This window comes from Bos javanicus, unplaced genomic scaffold (assembly GCF_032452875.1).
Source record: "Bos javanicus breed banteng unplaced genomic scaffold, ARS-OSU_banteng_1.0 tig00004423_1, whole genome shotgun sequence".
Taxonomy (NCBI): Eukaryota; Metazoa; Chordata; class Mammalia; order Artiodactyla; family Bovidae; genus Bos; species Bos javanicus.
In genome coordinates this window covers 172,104-196,593 of record NW_026894056.1, presented here as the reverse complement: position 1 = coordinate 196,593, position 24,490 = coordinate 172,104, and the positions used below count along the sequence as shown (strand labels likewise).

Sequence of the window (24,490 nt, the reverse complement as noted above, 5' to 3'; positions counted from 1 at the left end):
GCAGGACTTGCATTGTTGCCAAATGGAACTCTCTCCCCTGTAGTACCTCCCACCTCCTGTGGTGGTGCCTCCCATCTCTGCAGGCACAATGGAGTGTTCCAGTCTGACACCTCATCTTCCAGCACCCCCAGGAGGTGAGACCCCCATGGGGAGCCATTTTTCACTCACTCTGTTGGTCCTGGCTGGGACCCGACTATTTGCATTTCTGTTGCTACTGCTGCTGCTAAGTCATTTCAGTCATGTCCGACTCTGTGTGACCCCATGGATGGCAGCCCACCAGGCTCCCCGTCCCTGGGATTCTCCAAGCAAGAACACTGGAGTGGGTTGCCATTTCCTTCTCCAATGCATGAAAGTGAAAAGTGAAAGTGAAGTCGCTCAGTCGTGTCTGACCCTCAGCGACCCCATGGACTGCAGCCTTCCAGGCTCCTCAGTCCATGGGATTTTCCAGGCAAGCGTACTGGAGTGGGGTGCCATTGCCTTCTCCATTTGCATTTCTAACCCTGCTTCATCTCCCTCCTACACAACTGGTGAACTCCATGATGAGCAAAGGTCTACGTTTAGACCTTTAAACTCTAACAAGCTTTCCTCTTGTTAACTGTAACAGAGTGTCTGCTCCAAGAATGATGTGAGGAGGGAGTCAACAAGCTTTACTTCTCCTGCACCACTGATGGACAGCATTGTGGCAGCATCTATCAGGGTGAAAAATCGTTACAAAAGTCTTGTCTTGTCTCAGAGGGAACTTGTTCAGGTCATGTTGTTAATATTTGAGGGAGGGGAAGCAAAAGCATTTTGAAGCCCAAAGTGGGGCCTCTTCTGTGTGAGTGTGTGTGTGTGTGCACTTTAAATACAGAGAAATGCGTTTGAAAGGAACAGGGAGGCACCAATAACTAACCCCTGTGGTAGGCCCTGGAAGCAGAGAATGTGGAGTCTGAGGACCTGTGTAGTCCATGTACTGATACACTAATGAAATCTTTCTCCAGCCCCGTACTCATGTAATATTTGAGTAACCAAAGGGACTACGACAGGGCTGTCTGTTGTCACCCTGTTTGTTTAATCTATATGCTGAGTACATCATGAGAAATGCCCGGCTGGATGAGTTACAAGCTGGAATCCTGATAGGCAGGAGAAACATCAACAATCTCAGATATGCAGATGATACAACACTAATGGCAGAAAGCAAAGAGGAACTAAGGAGCCTCTTGCTGAGGGTGAAGGAGGAGAGTGAAAGAGCCGGCTTAAAACTAAATATTAAAAAAACTAAGATCATGGCATCTGGCCCCATGACTTCATGGCAAATAGAGGGAGAAAGGTGGAAGCTGTGACAGATGTCCCCATCTTGGGCTCTAAAATCACTGCAGAAGGTGACTGCAGCCATGAAATCAGAAGACGTTTGCTTCCTGGCATGAAAGCTCTGAGAAGCTTAGTGTGTTAAAAGCAGAGACATTACTCTGCCGACAAAGGTCCATATAGTCAAGGCTATGGTCTTCCCAGCAATCATGTATGGTTGTGACAGCTGTACCGTAAAGAAGGCAGAGTGCTGAAGAATTGATGCCTTCAAAGTTTGGTTCTGGAGAAGACTCCTGAGAGTCCCTTGGATAGCAAGGAGATCAAGCCAGTCAATCTTAAGGGAAATCAACCCTGAATACTCATTGGAAGGACTGATGTTGAAGCTGAAACTCCAGTAGTTTGGTCGTCCTATGTGAACAGCTGACTGACTGGAAAACTCTCTGTTGCTGGGAAGGATTGAGGGCAGAAGGAGAAGAGGGCATCAGAGGATGAGATGGCTGGATGGCATCACCAATGCAATGCACATGAACTTGGGCAAACTTTGGGAGATGGTGAGGGACAGAGAGGCCTGGTGTGCTGTAGTCCATGGAGTCGGAAAGAGTTGGAAACAACTGAGCAAAGGAGTATATTGTAGAATTCCTGGAACACAGGTTAACAGAATGTGAAGTTGGGTGGAGATAGGGAAGACCACAGAGAGAGAAAGAGAAAGAGACAGCACAGGATCGAGCACTACAGATATTTGCACAGGGTTCTCTGGGAGTCAAAATGGCTGTCTGGGGAGGCCTTACAATTAGCTGTGAAAAGAAGAGAAGCGAAAAGCAAAGGAGAAAAGGAAAGATATAAACATGTGAATTCAGAGTTCCAAAGAATAGCAAGAAGAGATAAGAAAGCCTTCTTCAGTGACCAATGCAAAGAAATAGAGGAAAACAACAGAATGGGAAAGACTAGAGATCTCTTCAAGAAAATCAGAGATACCAAAGGAACATTTCATGCAAAGATGGGCTCGATTAAGGACAGAAATGGTATGGACCTAACAGAAGGAGAAGATATTAAGAAGAGATGGCAAGAATACACAGAAGAACTGTACAAAAAAGATCTTCACGACCCAGATAATCACGATGGTGTGATCACTGACCTAGAGCCAGACATCCTGGAATGTGAAGTCAAGTAGGCCTTTAGAAAGCATCACTACGAACAAAGCTAGTGTAGGTGATAGAATTCCAGTTGAGCTATTCCAAATCCCGAAAGACGATGTTGTGAAAGTGCTGCACTCAATACGCCAGCAAATTTGGAAAACTCAGCAGTGGCCACAGGACTGGAAAAGGTCAGTTTTCATTCCAATCCCAAAGAAAGGCAATGCCAAAGAATGCTCAAACTACCGCACAATTGCACTCATCTCACACACTAGTAAAGAAATGCTCAAAATTCACCAAGCCAGGCTTCAGCAATTTGTGAACCGTGAACTTCCTGATGTTCAAGCTGCTTTTAGAAAAGGCAGAGGAACCAGAGATCAAATTGCCAACATGCGCTGGATCATGGAAAAAGCGAGAGAGTTCCAGGAAAATATCTATTTCTGCTTTATGGACTATGCCAAAGCCTTTGACTGTGTGGATCACAATAAACTGTGGAAAATTCTGAAAGAGATGGGAATACCAGACCACCTGGTCTGCCTCTTGAGAAATTTGTATGCAGGTCAGGAGGCAACAGTTAGAACTGGACATGGAACAACAGACTGGTTCAAAATAGGAAAAGGAGTTCATCAAGGCTGTATATTGTCACCCTGTTTATTTAACTTATATGCAGAGTACATCATGAGAAACGCTGGACTGGAAGAAACACAAGCTGGAATCAAGATTGCCTGGAGAAAATATCCATAACCTCAGATATGCAGATGACACCACCCTTATGGCAGAAAGTGAAGAGGAACTAAAAAGCCTCTTCATGAAAGTGAAAGTGGAGAGTGAAAAAGTTGGCTTAAACCTCAACATTCAGAAAACAAAGATAATGGCATCCGGTCCCATCACTTCATGGGAAATAGATGGGGAAACAGTGGAAACAGTATCAGACTTTATTTTTCTGGACTCCAAAATCACTGCAGATTTTGATTGTAGCCATGAAATTAAAAGACGCTTACTCCTTGGAAGGAAATTTATGACCAACCTAGATAGCATATTCAAAAGCAAAGACATTACCTTGCCATCAAAGGTTAGTCTAGTCAATGCTATGGTTTTTCCAGTGGTAATGTATGCATGTGAGAGTTGTACTGTGAAGAAGGCTGAGCGCCAAAGAATTGATGCTTTTGAAGTATGGTGTTGGAGAAGACTCTTGAGAGTCCCTTGGACTGCAAGGAGATCCAACTAGTCCATTCTGAAGATCAGCCCTGGGATTTCTTTGGAAGGAATGATGCTAAAGCTGAAACTCCAGTACTTTGGCCACCTCATGCGAAGAGTTGACTCCTTGGAAAAGACTCTGATGCTGGGAGGGATTGGAGGCAGGAGGAGAAGAGGACGACAGAGAATGAGATGGCTGGATGACATCACTGACTCGTTGGACGTGAGTCTGAGTGAACTCCAGGATTCGGTGATGGACAGGGAGGCCTGGCGTGCTGCGATTCATGGGGTCGCAAAGAGTCGGTCACAACTGAGTGACTGATCTGATCTGATCTCTGGGAGTCCACTACAAATTCTGATCAGCTTATGTGTGTGGGAGATGCACCTAAGGCCAAGAAAAGAGCCACGGAAAAGGATTGGCTGGAGGAATCCCAGAGCTCACAGAGGGATGGAGACCGTTCTTCTTACCTGCCAGAGGGAAGAAAACACTCAGAATGTGCAGGTGTCTTGTACATTACTCACAACTTATTACCTCAGTCGTGGGGCTAATTAGCCCTAGATTAGTGACTGCTCTTGTCCAGTCTAACAATGATTGAAGTCAGGCCTGAAAAGGATAAATCTCCTTCTAAGCATCTGAAATGCATCACAGGATCAATCCCAACATCACTGAAAGGAATTATCATTATTGCTATTACTCCTATCCTAAAGTCTAGCACCCAACAAGGTAAAATTCTCCGTGTCTAGCATATAGTAAAAAATTGTATTGGATTGAAAATAGCTATAGCCAGAAAATAACTGAAGGTCAGCTCAACAAATGGGAAGATTGACTCAAACATCAGCAGTGATTCTGATTTGACATCAGCAGTGGCAGAAAGAGAAACAAAAAGCCACGTTTCATACACAGGAACAAAATTAAGAAAGGCAGAAAAATTATCATCAGAATTTATGCCATCCAGAATTCTATAACTACTAGAAATACTTTTTTGAAAATGAAGATGAAGTGGAAATACTTAAACCAATGATTATCACACTAAACATCTGAGAATATTCATTGCTAACAGATGTGCCCTATAAAGTTTGTTAATAAAGTTCTTAAGGGAAAAGGAAGATTATATCAAAAGCAACTTGGTATCTATACAAAGAAGTGAATAATACTGGAAATGGTGAAAACCTTTTTATAAATACACATTTTAAAAATATTTAATGTCTTGAAATGATAATCGTCTAAAGCAAAATATTAATAGCGCAATGTGGTGTTTGTTACACATGTAAAAATAAAATGTAGAAAACAATAGCACTAAGGATAGCAGGAAGAAAAGGGAAATACACCATTGTACCAGACCACCTGACCTGCCTCTTGAGAAACCTATATGCAGGTCAGGAAGCAACAGTTAGAACTGGACATGGAACAACAGACTGGTTCCAAATAGGAAAAGGAGTTCGTCAAGGCTGTATATTGTCACCCTGCTTATTTAACTTATATGCAGAGTACATCATGAGAAAGCCTGGGCTGGAAGAAGCACAAGCTGGAACCAAGATTGCCAGGAGAAATATCAATAACCTCAGATATGCAGATGACACCACCCTTATGGCAGAAAGTGAAGAGGAACTCAGAAGCCTCTTGATGAAAGTGAAAGAGGGGAGAGAAAAAGTTGGCTTAAAGCTCAACATTCAGAAAACGAAGATCATGGCATCTGGTCCCATCACTTCATGGCAAATAGATGGGGAAACAGTGGAAACAGTGGCAGACTTTATTTTTGGGGGCTCCAAAATCACTGCAGATTTTGATTGCAGCCATGGAATTAAAAGATGCTTACTCCTTGGAAGGAAAGTTATGACCAACCTAGATAACATATTCAAAAGCAGAGATATTCCTTTGCCAACAAAGGTCCGTCTAGTCAAGGCTATGGTTTTTCCTGTGGTCATATATGGATGTGAGAGTTGGACTGTGAAGAAAGCTGAGCGCCGAAGAATTGATGCTTTTGAAGTGTGGTGTTGGAGAAGACTCTTGAAAGTCCCTTGTACTGCAAGGAGATCCCACCAGTCCATCCTAAAGGAGACCAGTCCTGGGTGTTCATTGGAAGGACTGATGCTGAGGCTGAAACTCCAATACTTTAGCCACCTCATGCGAAGCGTTGACTCATTGGAAAAGACCCTGATGCTGGGAGGGATTGGGGGCAGGAGGAGAAGGGGATGACAGAGGATGAGATGGCTGGATGGCATCACCGACTCAATGCACAGGAGTTTGCGTGAACTCTGGGAGTTGATGATTGACAGGGAGACCTGGTGTGCTGCGATTCGTGGTGTATCAAAGAGTTGGACACAACTGAGTGACTGCAGTGAACTGAAGGCTCTTATGTAAGAAATGGGTATAACATTAATTGAAGGCATATTGTAAGAAGTATAAAATGCATATTGTAAACTCTAGAGCCACCCTAGAAAGAATTTTTTGGCTATACATGCAGCTCATGGGATCTTAGTTCCCTGGCTAGGGACCGGACCTGGGGCCATGGCAATGAAAGCACCGAATCCTAATCATTGGACCACCAGGGAATTCCCTAGAAAGATTTTTAATAAGATGTATATCTAGAAAGCCAATAGAAGCAATAAAATGGACTAATAAAGAAATAACCAATCTAAATGAAGAAAAGAAATGGGAAACTTGTCACTAAAAAATATACGTGATATAAAGAAAAGCATATCCAGATAGTAGATTTAAAACTGAACGATTTACCCACTAATTGTAAGTTGCCTACACACGTCAATTTTAAGACCTACTTTGGGGGACTCCCCTGGTTGTCCAGTGGTTCAGGATCTGCTTTCCAATGCAGGGGACACAGATTTGATCCTTGGTCTGGCAACTAAGCCCTTGTGCCGCAGCAAGAGAAGCCCACACACTGCAACTAGAGAGAAGCCTGAGTGCAGCCGCAAAGACCCATGAAGCCAGATAAATAAAGACCTTACATTATGTATAGTAAAAAATATAATCTCACCTTAAATAATTTATAATTAATTATTACAGCTAATAATTTTAAAATTATTATACCTAATAATAAAAAAATTATTATAGCTAATAATTTAAAATTAAATGTGTGGAAATACTTATACCTCCAAATCCCAAATCAAACGAAAGCTGGAGAGGCTGAATTAACATCATAAAAGTATACTTCAGAATGAAGATTTTTTGCGGAAGATAAAGGGCAGTACAGAATGATAGAGAATTCAATTCACTGAGAAGACATAATAGTCAGGAATGTGTATGCAATTTCAGAATACAGGAGCCAAAATCTGATAGAATGGAAAGGAGAAACAGACAATCCACAGTTGTAGTTGAAGACTTTCACTTTTCACGTTCAGCCATTAATACAGTAAGTGAGCAACACAATGAAAAAATATATAGAAGACTTGAACAATACTATTAACCGACTTGACCTAATTGATATTTATAGAACGTGCCCAGTCCCAGTTGTGTCCGACTGTTTGAGACCCCATGGAGGGTAGTGTCCATGGAATTTTTCAGGGAAGAATACTGGAGCGGGTTGCCATTTCTTACTCCAGGGGACTTTCCAGACCCAGAGATTGAACCCGCGTCTCTTGCCTCTCTTGCGTTGGCAGGCAGATTCTTTACCACTGCGCCACCTGGGAAACCCATTTATTGAGCAACAGAAACTAAATACATATTCTTCTGAAGTGAATATGGAAGTTCAGCCAAATATGCCAGTTAAAAACCTTACTAAGTTCAAAAGGACTGAAATCACACAAAATATATTTCCTGACCAAAAAATAATTAGAATAAAGATTAACTATGGAAAGTGACCTGGAAAATCACAAACTGCTTGTAAATTGAACAAAACTTCAAATTAATGCAAGGATCAAAGGAGAAATAGAAAATACAATATATCAAAATTATGAGGTGATGCCAAAGCTTCACAGAGGGATATTTATAGCATTAAATGTTTGTATTAAAAAAGGGAAAAGGCCAATTATCATTCGAAGATCAATAATCTTCTTTAAGAAACTAGAATACAACAAAATTTAACCCAAATCCAACAACAACAACAACAAAAAGAATAACAAACATCTTGGCAGAAATCAATTAAATAGAAACCAGAAAATCAGTAGTACCAAAAAATTCAGTTGAAACCAGTGGCTGATACTGTGAATAGATTAATATGATAATAAACCTATAGCCTGATTGATTTAAAAAGAAAGAGAGAAAGAAGAGTGACACTAATTACCAACTTCAGTAATACCATAGGAGACAGCAGTACAGAGCTCTCAGATATTAAATGCACAATGAATGAAGATTTTTAAAAAAAGGTTATTCAAAATTTTTTGCATGGTTGGTCGTATTGGACTCTTTGTGACCCTGTGGACTCTAGCCCACCAGGCTCCTCTCTCCATGGGATTTTCCAGGCAAAAATACTGGAATGGGTTGCCATTTCCTCTTCCAGGGGATCTCCTGATCCAGGAATCGAACCTGCGTCTCTTATGTCTCCTGAATTGGCAGGTGGTTCTTTACCACTGAGCCATCTGGGAAGACCCAAAATTTGTTGAATGTAAATCTAAAAGTGTGTTCTCACTACACAAACACACACACACACACACACACACACTTTAACAAGAAAAGAAACAAAGAAAGGGACACAAAGAAATTTTAGGATGGGTTGGATATGTCTATTATCTTGATTCTGGTGATGATATTATCATTGTGTGCATATGCCCAAACTCATCAAATTGTACACAGTAAATATATACCATTTGTTGCATATCAATTATGCTTCAATAAACTATTTAAGAAAGGAGAGCAGAAAAATGTTATCCAAAAAATTGATACTTGGATAAAATGAGAACATTTCTTGAAAAATACTGACTAACCAAGGTCACTCAAACATAAATAAGGATGAATAACTTTATTAAGGAAGTTAATGTGCACGCATTGCTTCCGTCATGTCTGACTCTTTGCGTTTCTATGGACTATAGGCCTCCAGGCTCCTCTGTCCATGGGATTCTCAGGCAAGAATAGTGGAGTGGGTTGCCAGGCCCTCCTTCAGGAGATCTACCTGTCCCAGGGATTGAGCCCGCGTCTCTTACCTCTCTTGCATTGGCAGGCAGGTTCTTTACCGCTAGTGCAACCTGGGAAGCCCCAAAGAAGATAATTCTTCTGCTTCATTTTATGAGGCCATTGTTACCCTGATACCAAACCAAACCAAAAAAGACAACACAAGAAAAGAAAACCACAGACCAATATTTTTATGAATATAGACACAAAGATTCTTAGTAAAATACTGCTGCTGCTGCTGCTGCTAAGTCTCTTCAGTCGTGTCCGACACTGTGCGACCCCATAGATGGCAGCCCACTAGGCTCCTCTGTCCCTGGGATTCTCCAGGCAAGAATACTAGAGTGGGTTGCCATTTCCTTCTCCAATGCATGAAAGTGAAAAGTGAAAGTGAATTCGCTCAGTCATGTCGGACTCCTAGTGGCCTAATGGACTTCAGCCTACCAGGCTCCTCCATCCATGGGATTTTCCAGGCAAGAGTACTGGAGTGGGGTGCCATTGCCTTCTCCGAGTACAATACTAGTAAACCAAATTATATACCATGAGGAAGTAGGATTTATCCCAGGAATGCAACTTTGATTTAATATTAAGACTCAAATAAGTTAATCAGTCATCATCATCAGTTCAGTCGCTCAGTCGTGTCCAACTCTTTTCGACCCCATGAACCGCAGCACGCCAGGCCTCCCTATCCATCACCTAGTCCCGGAGTCCACACAAACCCAAGGCCGTTGTGTCGATGATGCCATCCAACCATCTCATTCTCTGTTGTCCCCCTCTCCTCCTGCCCTCAATCTTTCCCAGCATCAGGGTCTTTTCCAACGAGTCAACTCTCTGCATCAGGTGGCCCAAGTATTGGAGTTTCAGCTTCAGCATCAGTCCCTCCAATGAACACCCAGGAATGATCTCCTTTAGGATGGACTGGTTGGATCTCCTTGCAGTCCCAGGGACTCTCAAGAGTCTTCTCCAACACCACAGTTCAAAAGCATCAATTCTTCGACACTCAGCTTTCTTTATAGTCCAGCTCTCACATCCATACATTAATGCACCACATCAACAGAATAAAGGACAAAAACCACATTATCATCTCAGTACCTACATAAATAGCATTGGACCAAATTTAGCGTCCCTTCAAGATAAAAAGAGTCAAACTAGAAGTAAAAGGCAACAGTTTCAACCTGATATAAAACATCTCTGAAAAACTCACAGCTATCATCGTACTTAATGATAAAAGGCAGAAGTACTGACTTCCCCTGAAAATCAGGAACAATACAAAGATATCATCTCTTACCACTTCTATTCCACATTGTTCTGGAGCTTCTGGACAGGGTAATTAAGCAAGGGAAAGAAATAAAATGAAGTTACATTGGAAAAGATGTAAAACTTTTCAATTTGCAGATGACATAATCTTGTGTATAGAAAATCCTAAAGAATCACCCTCTCCCCACAGAAACTATTAGACCCAATACAGGGGCTCAACAGGTTTACAGAATACAAGGTCATATACAAAGAGCAGATATATTTCTATACACAGTCAAGACTTGTACAATAAAAACTACAAAACATTGCTGGGTGAAATGAAAGACAGTCTAGGTAAGTGGAAAGGCATCTCACATTTATGGATTGGAAGACTTACTATTGTGTTAAGATGGCAGTACTCCCCTAATAGAACCCCATCAAAATTCAAACTGTTCTTTCCCCCCAGAAATCAACAAACTGATCCTAGAATTGTAAGAATTGAAAGGGTCCTGGGATAGCCAAAACAGTGTGAAGAAAGAACAAGTACTTACACTTCCCAACTACAAAACCCACTTCAAAGCCAAAATAATCAAGACATTATATATGGTGTTATAGCCACGCGTTCCAGGAAACAAACTCACTCAGAAGGACAATACAGATAGTGGAGTGCAGTTTATTACACCGGCGCACCCAAGGCAGAGTCTCCTCTTGGCGGAGGACCCAGACCAGTTTTTGCGAAAACCTTGTATACCCTAAAGTGTATGTGCCCAAACCCACTTCCCCAAATTCCCTGAAATTAGTCTGAACAAAGGAAAAGAAAGATATAATCAAACTTAACCCGTGATTCATATGCCTTAAGCCTAGGTAGTTAACAGTGGACAATTATCAATAGGCCTGTGGTCATACCCCAATAAGCATAATAGAACTTATGATTCTCTTCAGTTACACAGATAATTAGGGTATTCTTTTAGGTGATGGGGAGTCTAGGTATGAGCCCTGGGGCTCTTCCACCCAGGGGCTCTGGTTTTCCAGTTGGTATGTTGTTTCCATAGATACTGGGCATATAGTTCAAAGTCTACAGTCCAGCCCAAGATGGAGTCCTGCTTTCAAGTCGGAGCCGGTTCTGTCTGTTTCCTCCTTCAATGGTAGTGACATAAGGATTGTATATAGACAGATACCAGAATAGAATGGAGATGCAAGAAACAAAACCATGTCTCTGTGGTCAATTGATTATTGTGAGGGGTGCAGAGGCCATTCAATGGCAAAGAATAATGTTTCAACAAATGGTCTTGGGATAACTGGATGTTCACAACCAAAAGAATCAGTTTAGACTTATACCTCACACTGTATATAACTAACTAAAAATTGATCAAAAACCTAAATATAAGAGCTAAAACTATAAAGCACTCAGAGGAAAACAGAGATGTAAATGTTAATGTTGGATTAGGCAACGATTTCCTAGATATGCTACAAAAGTACAAGCACCAAAAGAAACAAAAATAGGCAATTTGGAATCATCAAAATGAAAACTTTTTTTTTTTTTGGCATTGCATGGGATCTGTATTCCTCTAAGAGTCTGATCCGTATATTCATTTTCTTTTTTTTTTCCCAAGAAGCACATTATTTTATTTACAGAAGCACATTATTTATTTACATTATTTTATTTATTTTATTTAAATTTTAAATATTTATTTAAATATTTATTTAAAAATTAAAAGTTTTATCCTTCAAAGGACACTATCAAGAAAGTGAAACTTTCTGGGCACCTACTGGATACTGGCAAGGAGCCTTGAATCCCAGGCAGACCAGAAGAACACCCAAACAACCCTATATGGTGTGGGGAAGAGTGAAACGAGGGGGAAGGAGATGTGCAGGCTAGGTGGGATCAGTGCTCCTGAGGTGCAGCTAGGGGAGGACAAGTTCCCACACCTGGAGAGGCACTCTTACCTCGAGGGGATCTGTGGGGATGGGGAAGGACCTTTGGGGTTATGGAGGAATGCACCTGGTGTTTCTGCCCCCACTCCCCCCATTCAATCTCCAGGAACCTGCTGAGGCCTGGGGCTTACTCCTCTGTACTCTGAAACTGGAGGCACTCTGGGGCCCCCTCCAGGCCACACTCAGCATAGGCCACACCCCTGCCTAAGCCCACCCTGCCTGAGCTCCACCACACCTAAGCCCTGCCCTTACAGCAAAGGTTTCTTCTACCTTTTTAAAAATTTCCCTATTTTGCTAGTGTAGCTGTGTCTTACCTTCCAGTGATTGTTTCATTTATATGTTTAATTTTTCTAATTTACCTGTTAGTTTTCTTATTTATTTTATTTTTTATTATTTGTTATTGTCTTCCACATTTCTTTTCTTTTCCTTTATTTCCTGGTTTGCCATACAGCTTGCAGGATCTTGATTCATGGGCTTGAGCTCCTGTGGTGGGAGGACCAAGTCCAAACTGCTGGATTAACAGAGACACTCAGACCTCACGGAATACTATTTGGAGTGAGGTCTCCTGGAGGGCCACATCTAAACACCTGGTCCTGGCTCTACTTAACTGCCTGCAAACTCCAGTGCTAAAATTCTCAGGCCAATCAATCAGTGAGAGAAGAACACAGTTCCGCCTAACAAAAAAAAACTGATATGACAAAAAATATGTTACAGACAAAAGAACAAGGTAAAAAACCTAAAAGACCACATAAATGAAGAGGAAATAGGGAAACTACCTGGAAAACAATTTAGAGTAAGGATATTAAAGATGATCCAAAATCTTGAAAATACAATGGAGGCATGGATTTAAAAAAATACAAGAAATGTTTGACAAAGATTTAGAAGAAATAAGGCACAAACAAACAAAGTTGAAAACACAATAACTGAAATGAAAAAACACACTAGAAGAAATCAATATGAGACTCACTGAGCAGGAGAACAAATAAGTGAGTTGGAAGACAGAATGGTGGAAATAACTGCTGAAGAGCAGAATAAAGAAAAAAGAATGAAAAAAACACAATATCTATTTTTGTCATGACTGTCTTTCTGAGACACATTCTCCACTAAGGGTAACCTGGGACTACCTATCACCACAGGTTGTGGATGCATAAGAACGACTGCACTGGAAGGAAAAAAATATAGCCTTCAAGCCCCTTTCTCATCCTCCAGAGACCCTGCGGTTCCAGGACTCTACCTCAATGGCAGGAAAACTGCAACCTGCACTGCACAGACCCAACTCAGTGAGCATGCGCAGTGTGTGCGTGCGCATCCGTTGCTGCGCATGCGCCTTGGTGCGCATACGCCTTCCTGAGCGTTCTGTGAGGAGCGTTGGGCCTGAGACGGGTCTGTTTATTCAGTCCCGGTTCTTTCTCACTACTTGAGACTCACCAGGTAGGTTCACAGGTCTGTCCTGTCTGGAGTTTAAGTGTGTGTGTGTGTGTGAGGGGGAGCCAGCGAGTTTCGCGCGGGTCGGGCAGTGTGATCTAGGGCCGTTGAGGAGGAAGGCCCTCAAGGTAGTCGTCTTTCTCCTCACAAGTGTCGCGACGCCATACTTCTTGCCTTGGTGGCGGGAGAGGAAGGGCAGTGGGCAGAGGAGGGCAGGGGGTAGGATGATGGTGGGGGGAGACTTGGGGGTGCTATTTGAGATATCTGGTTCATTGGGGCCCTGGAACTGACGACAGAGCACAGAATCTGGGGCCGGCAGTGGGACCTGGGCAGGGGGCGGGGTGGGCGATTAAGGAAAGGCCTAGAAACCGGACCGCAGTGGGGTTGTGACTGTATCGCGGATTTTGTGGTAAGGTGCCAACAGAGAGTGGACCGGTTGCTCTGTATGCAGCCTCACCTCAGCCCCAGACACTGAGAAAATCGCCATAGTCAGGCTGTAAAGACTGAGCCTTTCTTCGTGTTCCAACTGAATTCCAAGAGAGTTGGGGAAAACAGGTCTGGTGAATAGGAGTGTGACATGAGCAATACTCCTGAGCTTTTGAATTCCTAGCAGTATTTCACTAAAGATCTTCATGATGGAGAAGTCTGTTGTGAAATCAAACGTCCTCACAAAAATTCAGCCTTCTTATGTACCTTAAGGTGATTTCTCTGCCAGCTTCGCAAAGACACAAATGGCTTTGCAAGCGACTGTATTTGGTGTAATTGAAATGCATGTACACTCATACTTAACCAGAGTTTTCGTTTGAAAGTATTTTCACATTAAAAAAAAAACAAGTCAACATAAGGTCATAAAAGTGATCAAATATAGCTGTACTCTTAAGTACATTTTCTAAATCACAGTATTCTGCTTTCAGGGAGAAATATGAGTGGGCAAGTGGCATCAACATTGGGACCCACAAACCAAGATTGCTCCCAGGTGGATGAACCTGTGGTTGTGAGTAACCTTACCATTTGGTGTTTTCTATTAGCACAAGTTTATTTTTGAGAAAATGATGTTAAGTAGTACAGATGCGGTGATAAAGGTCTTCCATGCTGATAAAGGGTGACACTTTGTCTTAGGAAGGAACATTGATCCAGATATATTACAGTCCAGTGTTGCCTGGATGATTATACTGTTAAATTCCCTGGAAATGTGCCCAGTGACTCCCTCCTCCTGCTTATTAACAACAGGCTGCATACTTCCATCCCAACATAGATTTAAGTAACTTCCAAAGTCTTCCTGGGTAACTCTTATGGGAGCTGACTTCTCTGTGGGAAGAGTAACTTTATTAAAAGTAAGTACATAGTATTGTGTTGGGAAAATGTTGTTAGGTTTACTTATGATCAGATATATCTATGTATTATGTATATTTATGCTATTAGATGTATTAACAACAAAAGTTTTTATTTGCATGCACTCTCTACTAGGACCAGCAGCCCAGTGTTGAGCAAGGTCAACAAGAGAAACCGCCAGCTGAAATTCAGGATATCACACCTAGAAAGGAAGAAGTACATGGAGAGGATCCAGTGAATCGTGATGAAGAAGAGGAGAAGGATCCCTTTGAAGGTAAAGTGTATCTGTGCGTCATGCCTTAAGACATAACCAGTAAGAAGAGGAAAGGAAACATTAGAAAAGGACTTCAGACAGTTCCTAAAAAACTGAGGAGAGTATAGTTTGCAGGTCAGTGTGGTCGCTCAAATTTTCCCTTGTTTTCAAGACAAAGAGAAGGGGCAACGAAGTTGTCTGAGGACAACCCTGGAAAAGGAAAATGGTAATAACATTCGGAAAATTCTGCTTTCCTTTTTCTCCAGCAAAACATTCCCGGAAGAATGCTCCTGAGGTTCTTATTCATCACATTTTTAGCATACTAACCTAAGGCTTTTAATTCATAACACCGAGGGAATGAATATCATCATTCCCTTGTTTATATTGTATGCTTTACAGCTGAATTGATGCATTTTTTTAAAGATTCTGGCCTGGAAGCTGATCTCCAGCAATTGGCTCTGGCAAAGACTGGGGGTGAAGGTGGAGATGGTCCCGATGTCAGGGAGGAGTTTGCATCAAATATAGAGCCTGTTGAAATGCCAGAAGCAGGTATGTCATCCATTCAGAAAGTAGTTTATGTGGTTTCTGTTTTTCAGAATATTATATCTTTACTAATATAGAGGGAACATTACTATTATTTTAATAACAGAGTTCACATATTCTTTGAAAGATAGTTCAGACCCCAGATGCCTGAGTGCCTGACTTACAGACTTTCAAATAAAGAAGCAGACAGGATCAAAGCCATATCGAATTGAAAATAGGAAACCGTTTTCTTCTCTTGAGTATAAGTACTTTAAGCAACAGCTAATAATTTTCGGGTTCTTTTATAATTTCTGCTTGTAGCAAATATGGAATGCATTTGTAATAAATATCAGTTTATATCAAATATGCTTAGGCATCCAAGTAGGTTCTAGTACCAGCTTTAGCATAATGTGTGTGATTCTGTGAAATCCCTTAACTGCTAAACTCAACTTTACTCATGTAAGTTGTGAATTCAGAACAGATACACGAAGATGCTGATTTTTCAATGCTAATTTTTGCATTCTCTGATTCTCTTTGATGGAATGCATACAAGAATACTCTGTTTTGTATGATGTGTTTATCATAAAATGTCATCTTGCGTCAAATTATAACAGGGGAATTGAGATTTCATTTTCTGACGGGGGACACATGTACACCTGTGGCTAATTCATGTCAGTGTATGGCAAAACCCACCAGAATATTGTAATTAGTCTCCAATTAAAATCAATTAATTAATTTTTTATAAAAGAAAATGAGCCAACATTCTGCTTGATGTATGTTAAATTCTCTCAAATTCTGAATCCTCTAGCTCTTTAAAAAATAGTTGCATTTTAAATCCTTTCCCCAGGGAAGCATGAAACGACTGAAGAATAAAATGGCCAAAGATAGTCTAGTTTCCTGTTTCTGTGGCTGATCAAGTTGAGAGAGTGCATTTAGTCAGTGATATTCAAGGCAGGTGCGAGTAAGATACATATGCTAAGCACACTACCTGCCCCCACGTTTGGTCTTTTTTTTGAGGGGCGCGGGAGGTTGCTTATTTTAATTGGAGGATGATTACTTTACAATACTATGAAGGTTTTGCCACATACCCCACTCTCGCTCTTAAAGAACTAATAAAAATCTGAGCCTCATGATATAATCATCTCTAACCGTATCAAGTATGTTATTTTTCCTCTTTGATGCATGAGTTTAAAAAGTTTTGAAGGCCAAAAATTGTAACTAGTTCTTCCTGCGTAATCAGCTTAGTATCTTTCACATACCTGTTTTCCAACTTGCTGAGAATAAATTGCATGATTCTGATTTTAAAGGAGGAACTTCATAGTTAGGGAAGAATTTACTGTGTATTAGCCTTCTAAATATTTTCACTTTACATTTTTTTCCATTCCCTTTGAACAATTAGATGAAAATACAACTTTCAGACGACTTTCAAGTAACTACAGAACATGATTAAAATGTTCTCATAGAAAAATCTTAGCCCTAAATATGTGTGGTATTTAAAAAGAAAAATACATAAATTACAAGGTACATAAATATAAAATCCTACATCCAACATAAAAGGTAAGAAAAAGAGCAACAGAATAAACCTAAGGGAAAAAGAAAACGATACTTATTAAAAGACAGGTATGAATTGTTAGGAAGAGGAAAATAAACTCAACTAATAAAGACAATGTGCTAGTTTACATAATTTTTAATATATATATATACACACACATTTTTTAATATTCTTTTCCGTTGTGATTTATCACAGGAGATTGGACATTAGTTCCCTGTGCTATATAGTAGGAGCTTGTTGTTTATCCATTCTGAATGTAATGGTTTGTATCTGCCAACCCCAAACTGCCAGTCCATTCCTCTAGTTTACATCATTGTGAAGCAAATGGACAAAGCCCAAGTACTCACAATTAGAAATATGAACAAGACACTAACAGTTAGTATATTACAGAATTAAAACAGAGTATAATCTGGAACTCAAATATTTTCAGAATATTGATGAAATGGCTAGTAGGGTAGAAAAACAAATATTATTTAACGTACCCCACAGTAACTAAATAACTAAACATCACAAATACCATGGATGAACTTTTGAAATTGGTCAGAGTTTTCTCTCAAAAGCCATTATCATTTAGAAACAAAAAAATCTGCTTTTCCAGATTTTCTTTCTCTCTTCCTACTTGCTTTTCTCTCTCACTCATAGTCCGTCTTGCTCTCCCTTTTCTTCTCTCCTTTTTTTCTTTCTTTCCTTTTTTTTTTTTGGTGTGGCTGTGAGAAACAGTCCTATTTCTGCTTCACATTTTGATGTCACCATGTCGCCAGTGATAGTAATGACTTAAAATTACTGTCACATATAATTTATTATACCAACTGGAATGCTTCCCAGGGTGAAAAGAAACATTTAGAATTACATGAGGGCCCCAAGTAAAAAAGGGGACAAATGTTTAACGGACTTAAAACAACCATATCAGGGATAAAGTAGAACAAATGAAAATGTCTACACTTTTCCACAGTAGAGAAGAAACAAATGTAATACTGGCCTTTTTATTTACTTCACTTAAGCAGTAACAGAGAGAACAACTGTTTAGCTATCCTATATTCGGAATATTATTTCAAACCAATGCATTTAAATGATACTTTGTTGGGATTTTTTGTTTCAGTTTTTGTGTATTTTGTTCTCCTTAGGGTGCTTTTTGTTGTTAGATATTTTACTGAATGTGTACACAGTTTTGCCTTCTACTGAAAACTACCTTCTGATAGGTTCCATTGATTTCATTTGTTCTGAACTCAGTGTCCTTCTTTTCTTGTACAGCTAGGAAGAGTAGTGTGTTTTTAAAAATACTGGTAATGTGCCTGAAAAGTCTATAAAATCTCTAGAGAGGATTAACTGAAGGTAAGCCAAAGGGTCGCCCTTAGTGTTCCTGTTTTAGTCCATTTTATAAAACTACAACTGCAGTGAACTTTGTATACCTCTCCTGTCATCGAAATAAAGTTCTGCTAAGTAACTTTTTTAATGTTTGTATTATAGGTGAAGGGCAACCATTTGCTTGAAAGAAGATAAACTGAAACCATCTATGCTGTTCTTATATTGTGTATTTGACTATTAAAGTTCGGTCAATAAAGTTTTGTTTTCTACTTGCACATTTTTTGTTAAATTTATCCCCGGGTATTTAATGTTATTGAAAATTGATGGTTTGTGATTTTTATTGTCTAGTTGAGGCTGTCTGTAGAGATAGAATGTCTATATATAGATTTTCTGTCCAACAATTCCTCTAAATATGCATATTAATTCCACAAATTTAGATCTAGATCATTTTTGCTTTTCAAAATATACTATTATATTTGAATATCAACAGTTTCTACTGGCTTAAACCTTAAACCTGTCCTCATTTTTCAGCATTGAACAAACCTGGCCAGAATAGTCTTGACTAAAGCAGGGGATAAACGGCATTTTTCCCAATAGGAAATGAAAAATCTTCTCCATTTCAACCTGTTTACGTTGCTTTTTTGTAGATATACTTTATCAGAGTAAGTTCCATTCTATTCCTAGTTTGCTGTCTTGAATATAGATTAATTTTCATCAAACACTTATACTGCATCAATTGTGATGATCATAGAATTGTTTTCCCTCCATTTTTCTATTAATGTGGTGAATTGCATTGGTAACCTTATACATGTAAACCACCCTTGCACTTCTAGGGTTAAAAAAAATTGGGTCATAACATATTCTTTAGGTGTAATCTACATGTTAATGCATATACATACATATATATACGCACACATAAAAAATTCATAAAAGCCTTTGGTCTTCTCTTGAGTAAATGGGTTTACAAAATGTGCCACCCAAATCTCATACGGTGTCCCTGATGAAATCATTGACAGAGAAACATTTTTAAAAACTTAATATATAGAGAAATGGAATGCCAAAGCCATTGTTAAAGGTTGTAGGGAGACAGGAAAAGAACTGCTGTCAAATTGCATGGCAAATGGCACAGCATATCTTTCACACATTTCTGACTTGCCTTCCAACGGTTTTTGGGTGCAGGGAGAGAACAGCCACAAACATCTTTTCTTCTCCATGACGTCCTCCATTGGCTTGATAGTCACCAGATCTCAGAAGCCCTCCAGTTGGCTGTGAGTGTGTGTGTGTGTGTGTGTGTGTGTGTGTGTATGTATGTGTGAATCACTTAGTTGTGTCCGACTCTTTGCGACCCCATGAACTGTAGCCCACCAGGCTTCTCTGTCCATGGAATTCTCCAGGCAAGAATACTGGAGTGGATTGCCATTCCCTTCTCCAGAGGATCCTCCCAGCCCAGGGATCGAACCCTGGTCTCCTGCAGATTCTTTACCGTTTGAGCTACAGGGAAGTCCTCCAGCTGTCTGATTCCTCCCTTATATCCTTATTATTAATACAATAACAACGCTTACATCTCTGAGCCCCCATCTGCATCCTCATGCACCAAAAAAATATATTTCTGCAACAAAGGACCTATTCAGACTTCACTCTGCTTAGCGAATAACGGGATTATAAATAGCAGCTGTTGTGCCCTTACAGAGGTATGAAAATGCAGGTCCAAAAGGACTGAAAATGGGAGGTTCAAATCTACCATGAGACTTAAATAAGAGTATCCCATCTTACCAAAAAGTATGTGAAAAAGCCCCTAGGTCATGGAGCTGTCTGACAAGATTAGATCCTAGCTAGAAGAAAAGGGAAAGGAATGAGGGGAACTTCGTGAGACAAAATGACTTGAGTCTTATCTGCTCTGTCTCCTTATTGGCTATGACATGACATAACTGGGCTTCCCTGGTGGCTCAGACGGTAAAGAATCCACCTGCACTGCTGGAGACCTGGGTTTGATCCCTGTGTTGGGAAGACCTCCTGGAGGAGGCCACGGCAACCCACTCCAGTATTCTTGCCTGAAGAATCCCCATGGATAGAAGTGCCTGACGGACTACAGTCCATGGGGTCACAAAGAGTCAGACACGACTGAGCGACTAAGCACAGCACGTGACATAACTCAGAGTATCAGTACTGGCTCTGACACATACTGAGTGAAGGTGAGAAAGGTATTTACATCCTTTGGATCTGTTTCCCCATTTCTAAAGTGGAAATTACAAGTTTACAGTAAATATTTGTTATGAAGAATAAACAAGATAACGTGAAGTAGGCATTACGTTGCAAATGGATTTGGCTTATTCTACTCCATTTTTTCATTTAAACATTTACAATTCTCTCAGAAGTGATACAGATTTTGAATTTCAAGTAGGCTATAAGGTTAACTTTTAAAATGAACTGGACTTCAGAAACATATTTTGTCTAAGTAAATATATTGATTCAATAGCAGATTCAATAGCTGGTATCAGACATGGCATCCATTGTAAGGTTGGTTTGTTAATGAGGACTGACAAGGCTACCCTAAGTCATAGCATGTAGTGAAAACCGTGCTCCTTGCTGTGTGTGATGACAAAATAAGCCAGTATTCTGGTCACGCAACATCACACAACTCAACACCAGAGTCTGTCACGTAGTCAGGCAGCCAGTCCCTAAGTCACAGCGCAGGAGCTACAGGGCTCAGTAACAGGCACTACAGGTGGTGGGTCTCTGCCAGGAAGGAGCCCACAGTTGTGCCCTATGGCACTGAGCAGCTCTGCAGTCCACAGCTGTACTCTCAGCTGGGGCTAGGGAGACCATCCTATGTTCAACTGAAACCAGAGGTGGATGAGTAGCAACTTTGTGTCACCTCCAGCTGGATGAGGAGGCAGGTGAGAAATGGCCTCATAGCAGCTCTTCATCAGGCTGCTTATCTCCCCTTGCTGCAAGAGCAATCAGGAGGTTCTCTGACAAGGTTCAAGTCAGCCTGCAGTTTAGCCTTGCCTACGTAGCCTAAGTGGGGACATGCAAGGGCACCAGGGCACCAAGACAGAGTCACACTCCTACAGTGTCTGGAACAACACACAAGACTAGGTATGGTGCTACAAATATGACACCTATATACTGACTCCTACATGGAGGAGATGCTTTTCCTATCAGTTATTAAAAATATTCCTTCATTGAGTACACACACATTGATTACTAGCATGTCTCAGGACGTGTCTGCAATGCTTGAAATAACAAGACCAGTGATGTGAGGTGGATGATGGGAATATCACACTGGTGGGCCGGACAGACACATAAACAGAAAAGAAGTGCAAAGGAGAAACACAGGGAATGGACCTAAGGGAAAAGCAAAGCAAAACGGTGAGCAGGGTGGCCAAGAAGCAGGAGGAAAGCTAGAAGATAAGGTTCATTCTAAGAGTGAAAGAGGTTATAGATAACACAGCCGTGCTTTGACCCAGGCTGTGGATGAGAGTCACAACCTCCCCTGCATCACTGCCCCTTTTGAGGGTGGTGTCTGGGAGTCTAGAGATTCTGAAGGGAGAGAAGGAAAATACATAGTGCAGGGGGTACGTGCACCCGCCCTGATAGAGATGCAGGTGCAGCTTGTTACAGTTACCAGGTGGGGATGAGCGGAGTTGGATTCGGTGACTCAAGAAGAAATGTGGAAATGAATGTAAAGGGAGAAAGCACATGGAGAGGGGGTAAACAGCTCCAACTCCCATTTCTGTACCAGGGTAGGTGCTCCATATTACTGTCGTGAGAAGGCTCCCTGGTCTGAGCTCTGGGAGGGAGTGATGAGCATTCTAAGGACCCGTCATCGCCTAAGCAGGGGGCACTGAGTGTGTGAAGACTTAAGTCTCAGCCTTTACCACTGACAGACACAGAAAGCTTCTTAGTCCTGCTGAGAGTGGGGCTCTGGAAGCTTAGGGAAGCTCAAAGGTAAGGTGGTGGTGGTGGTGGTTGTTCAGTCGCTCAGTCGTGTCCAACTATTTACTACCCATGGCCTGCAGCATGCCAGGCTCCTCTGTCCTCCACTATCTCCCTGAGTTTGATCAAATTAATGTCCATTGGGTTGGTGATGCTATCTAATCATCTCACCCTCTGTCGCCCCCTTCTCCTCGTGCCTTCAATCTTTTTGCATCAGGGTCCTTTCCAATGAGTCAGCTATTCGCATCAGGTGGCCAAAGTATTGCAGCTTCAGCATCAATCCTTCCAGTGAGTATTCAGAGTTCATTTCCTTTAGGATTGGCGGGTTTGTTCTCCTTGCTGTCCAAGGGATTCTCAAGGCTCATCTCTAGCACCACAATTCGAAAGCATCAATTCTTTGGCACTCAGCCTTCTTAATGACCCAACTCACACATCTGTACATCACTACTGGAAAAACCATAGTTTTGACTCTACAGACCTTTGTCAGCAAAGTGATGGCTCTGCTTTTTAATATGGTGTCTAAGTTTGTCATGGTCTTCCCTGGGGGCTCAGCAGTAAAGAATCTGTCCGTTATGCAGCACACTTAGGAGATATGGGTTCAATCCCTGGGTCAGGAAGATCCCCTGGTGGAGGGCATGGCAACCCACTCCAGTATTCTCATCTGGAGAATCCCCTGGACAGAGGAGCCTGGTGGGCCTCTGTCCATGGGGTCGTAAAGAGCCAGACACTACTGAAGTGCCTGAGAATTCATGTAAGCTAGGTTTGTCATAGCTTTCCTTCCAAGGAGCAAGCGTCTTTTAATTTCATGGCTGCAATCACCATTTGCAGTGATTTTTGAGCCCAAGAAAATGAAATGTGTCACTGCTTCCACTTCAGTTCAGTTCAGTCGCTCAGCCATGTCCGACTCTTTGTGACCCCTTGAACCGCAGCACGCCAGGCTTCCCTGTCCATCACCAACTCCCGGAGTTCACCCAAACTCATGTCCATTGAGTTGGTGATGCCATCCAACCATCCCATCCTCTGTCGTCCCCTTGTCCTCCTTCCCTCAATCTTTGCCAGCATTAGGGTCTTTTCAAATGAGTCAGTTCTTCGCATCAGGTGGCCAAAGTATTGGAGTTTCAGCTTCAACATCAGCCCTTCCAATGAACACCCAGGACTGATCTCCTTTAGGATGGACTGCTTCCACTTACCCCCTTCTATTTGCCATGAAGTGATAGGACCAGATGCCATGATCTTAGTGTTTTTATAGTTGAGTTTTAAGCCAGTTTTTTCACTCTCCTCTTTCACCCGTATCCAAAGGTTCTTTAGTCACTCTTCACTTTCTGCCATTAGACTGGTATCATCTGTGTATCTGAGCTTGTCGAGATTTCTCCCAGCAATCTTCATTCCAGCTTTTGAGTCATCCAGTCCAGCATTTTGCATGATGTACTCTGCGTATAAGTTAAATAAGCAGCATGACAATATACGGCCTTCCCGTTCTCCTTCCCCAACTATGAAGCAGTCATTTGTTCCAACTCTGGTTCTAACGGCTGCTTCTTGGCCCCCATAAAGTTTTCTGAGGAGACAGGTCGAGTAGTCTGGCACTGCCCTCTGTTTAAGAATTTTCTCTATTTGTTGTGTTCCACTCAGTCACAGGTCTTAGCGTAGTCAATGACACAGAAGTAGATGTTTTAGAGAAAGTAGTTGCATTAGACATTTAGGAAGTAAAATGGACAGAACTCAGCAAGAATTTGGACTTGAGGTGAGGGAGAGGGAATCGTGAACATGGATAAGACCAAGTTTGTGTGTCCTGTCATAAAAGTACAAAACTGTCATGCTGAAATCTGGAAGTTGTCCAGGTAGGGGAAGAATTCCAAATTAGATTTTTATGTTTTTGAGCTCATGGTCTACATGGATACAATAACCAGTATTTAAATACTTAAAATTTCCTTTTCCTTTAAAAAAAAATAGTGTGGTATAATTTATATACAATAAACGCCAACACTTTAACGTATTACCATTTGTAGATGTTTGACAAATGTATACCGTGGTGTAAATGCTACCACATTAAAAATGTAGAAAACGTCTCAATGTTCAAAAATGCTCCCTTGGGGTATTTGCCGTCCGACTCCTTCCTCCACTCCTGTACCCTGGCAACCACAGATACATTTCTGTGCCAACAGTTGTGCCATTTCCAGAAATCCATTGACATGAAATCATACAATATGTAGCCTTCTGTGTCTGGTTTCTCTCATTTGCACAGTTGAGATGCATCCTTGCTCTTACATGCATTAGTTACTTTTTTTTTTTACTATCGTGTAGTATTCCTTTGTACA

The 24,490-nt window shown here is 41.2% G+C and overlaps 1 protein-coding gene across 4 annotated transcripts in view; it reads left to right on the top strand.

Annotated features, from left to right (window-relative positions):
• The first annotated feature begins 12,876 nt into the window (after positions 1-12,876).
• LOC133244039 (P antigen family member 3-like) overlaps positions 12,877-24,490 on the top strand; it is a 62,439-nt gene continuing 50,825 nt past the window's right edge. The window contains exons 1-5 of one of the 4 annotated variants that reach the window (XM_061410713.1): positions 12,877-13,290; positions 14,187-14,266; positions 14,740-14,878; positions 15,281-15,406; positions 18,056-18,492. In XM_061410713.1, the coding sequence (XP_061266697.1) occupies positions 14,195-14,266; positions 14,740-14,878; positions 15,281-15,406; positions 18,056-18,186 (468 nt within the window). In that variant the 5' untranslated portion in view covers positions 12,877-13,290; positions 14,187-14,194 and the 3' untranslated portion in view covers positions 18,187-18,492. Of the gene's footprint in view, positions 13,291-14,186; positions 14,267-14,739; positions 14,879-15,280; positions 15,407-18,055; positions 18,530-24,490 lie in introns of those variants that run through there. The other 3 variants (XM_061410712.1, XM_061410714.1, XM_061410715.1) reach the window with 3 other exon arrangements.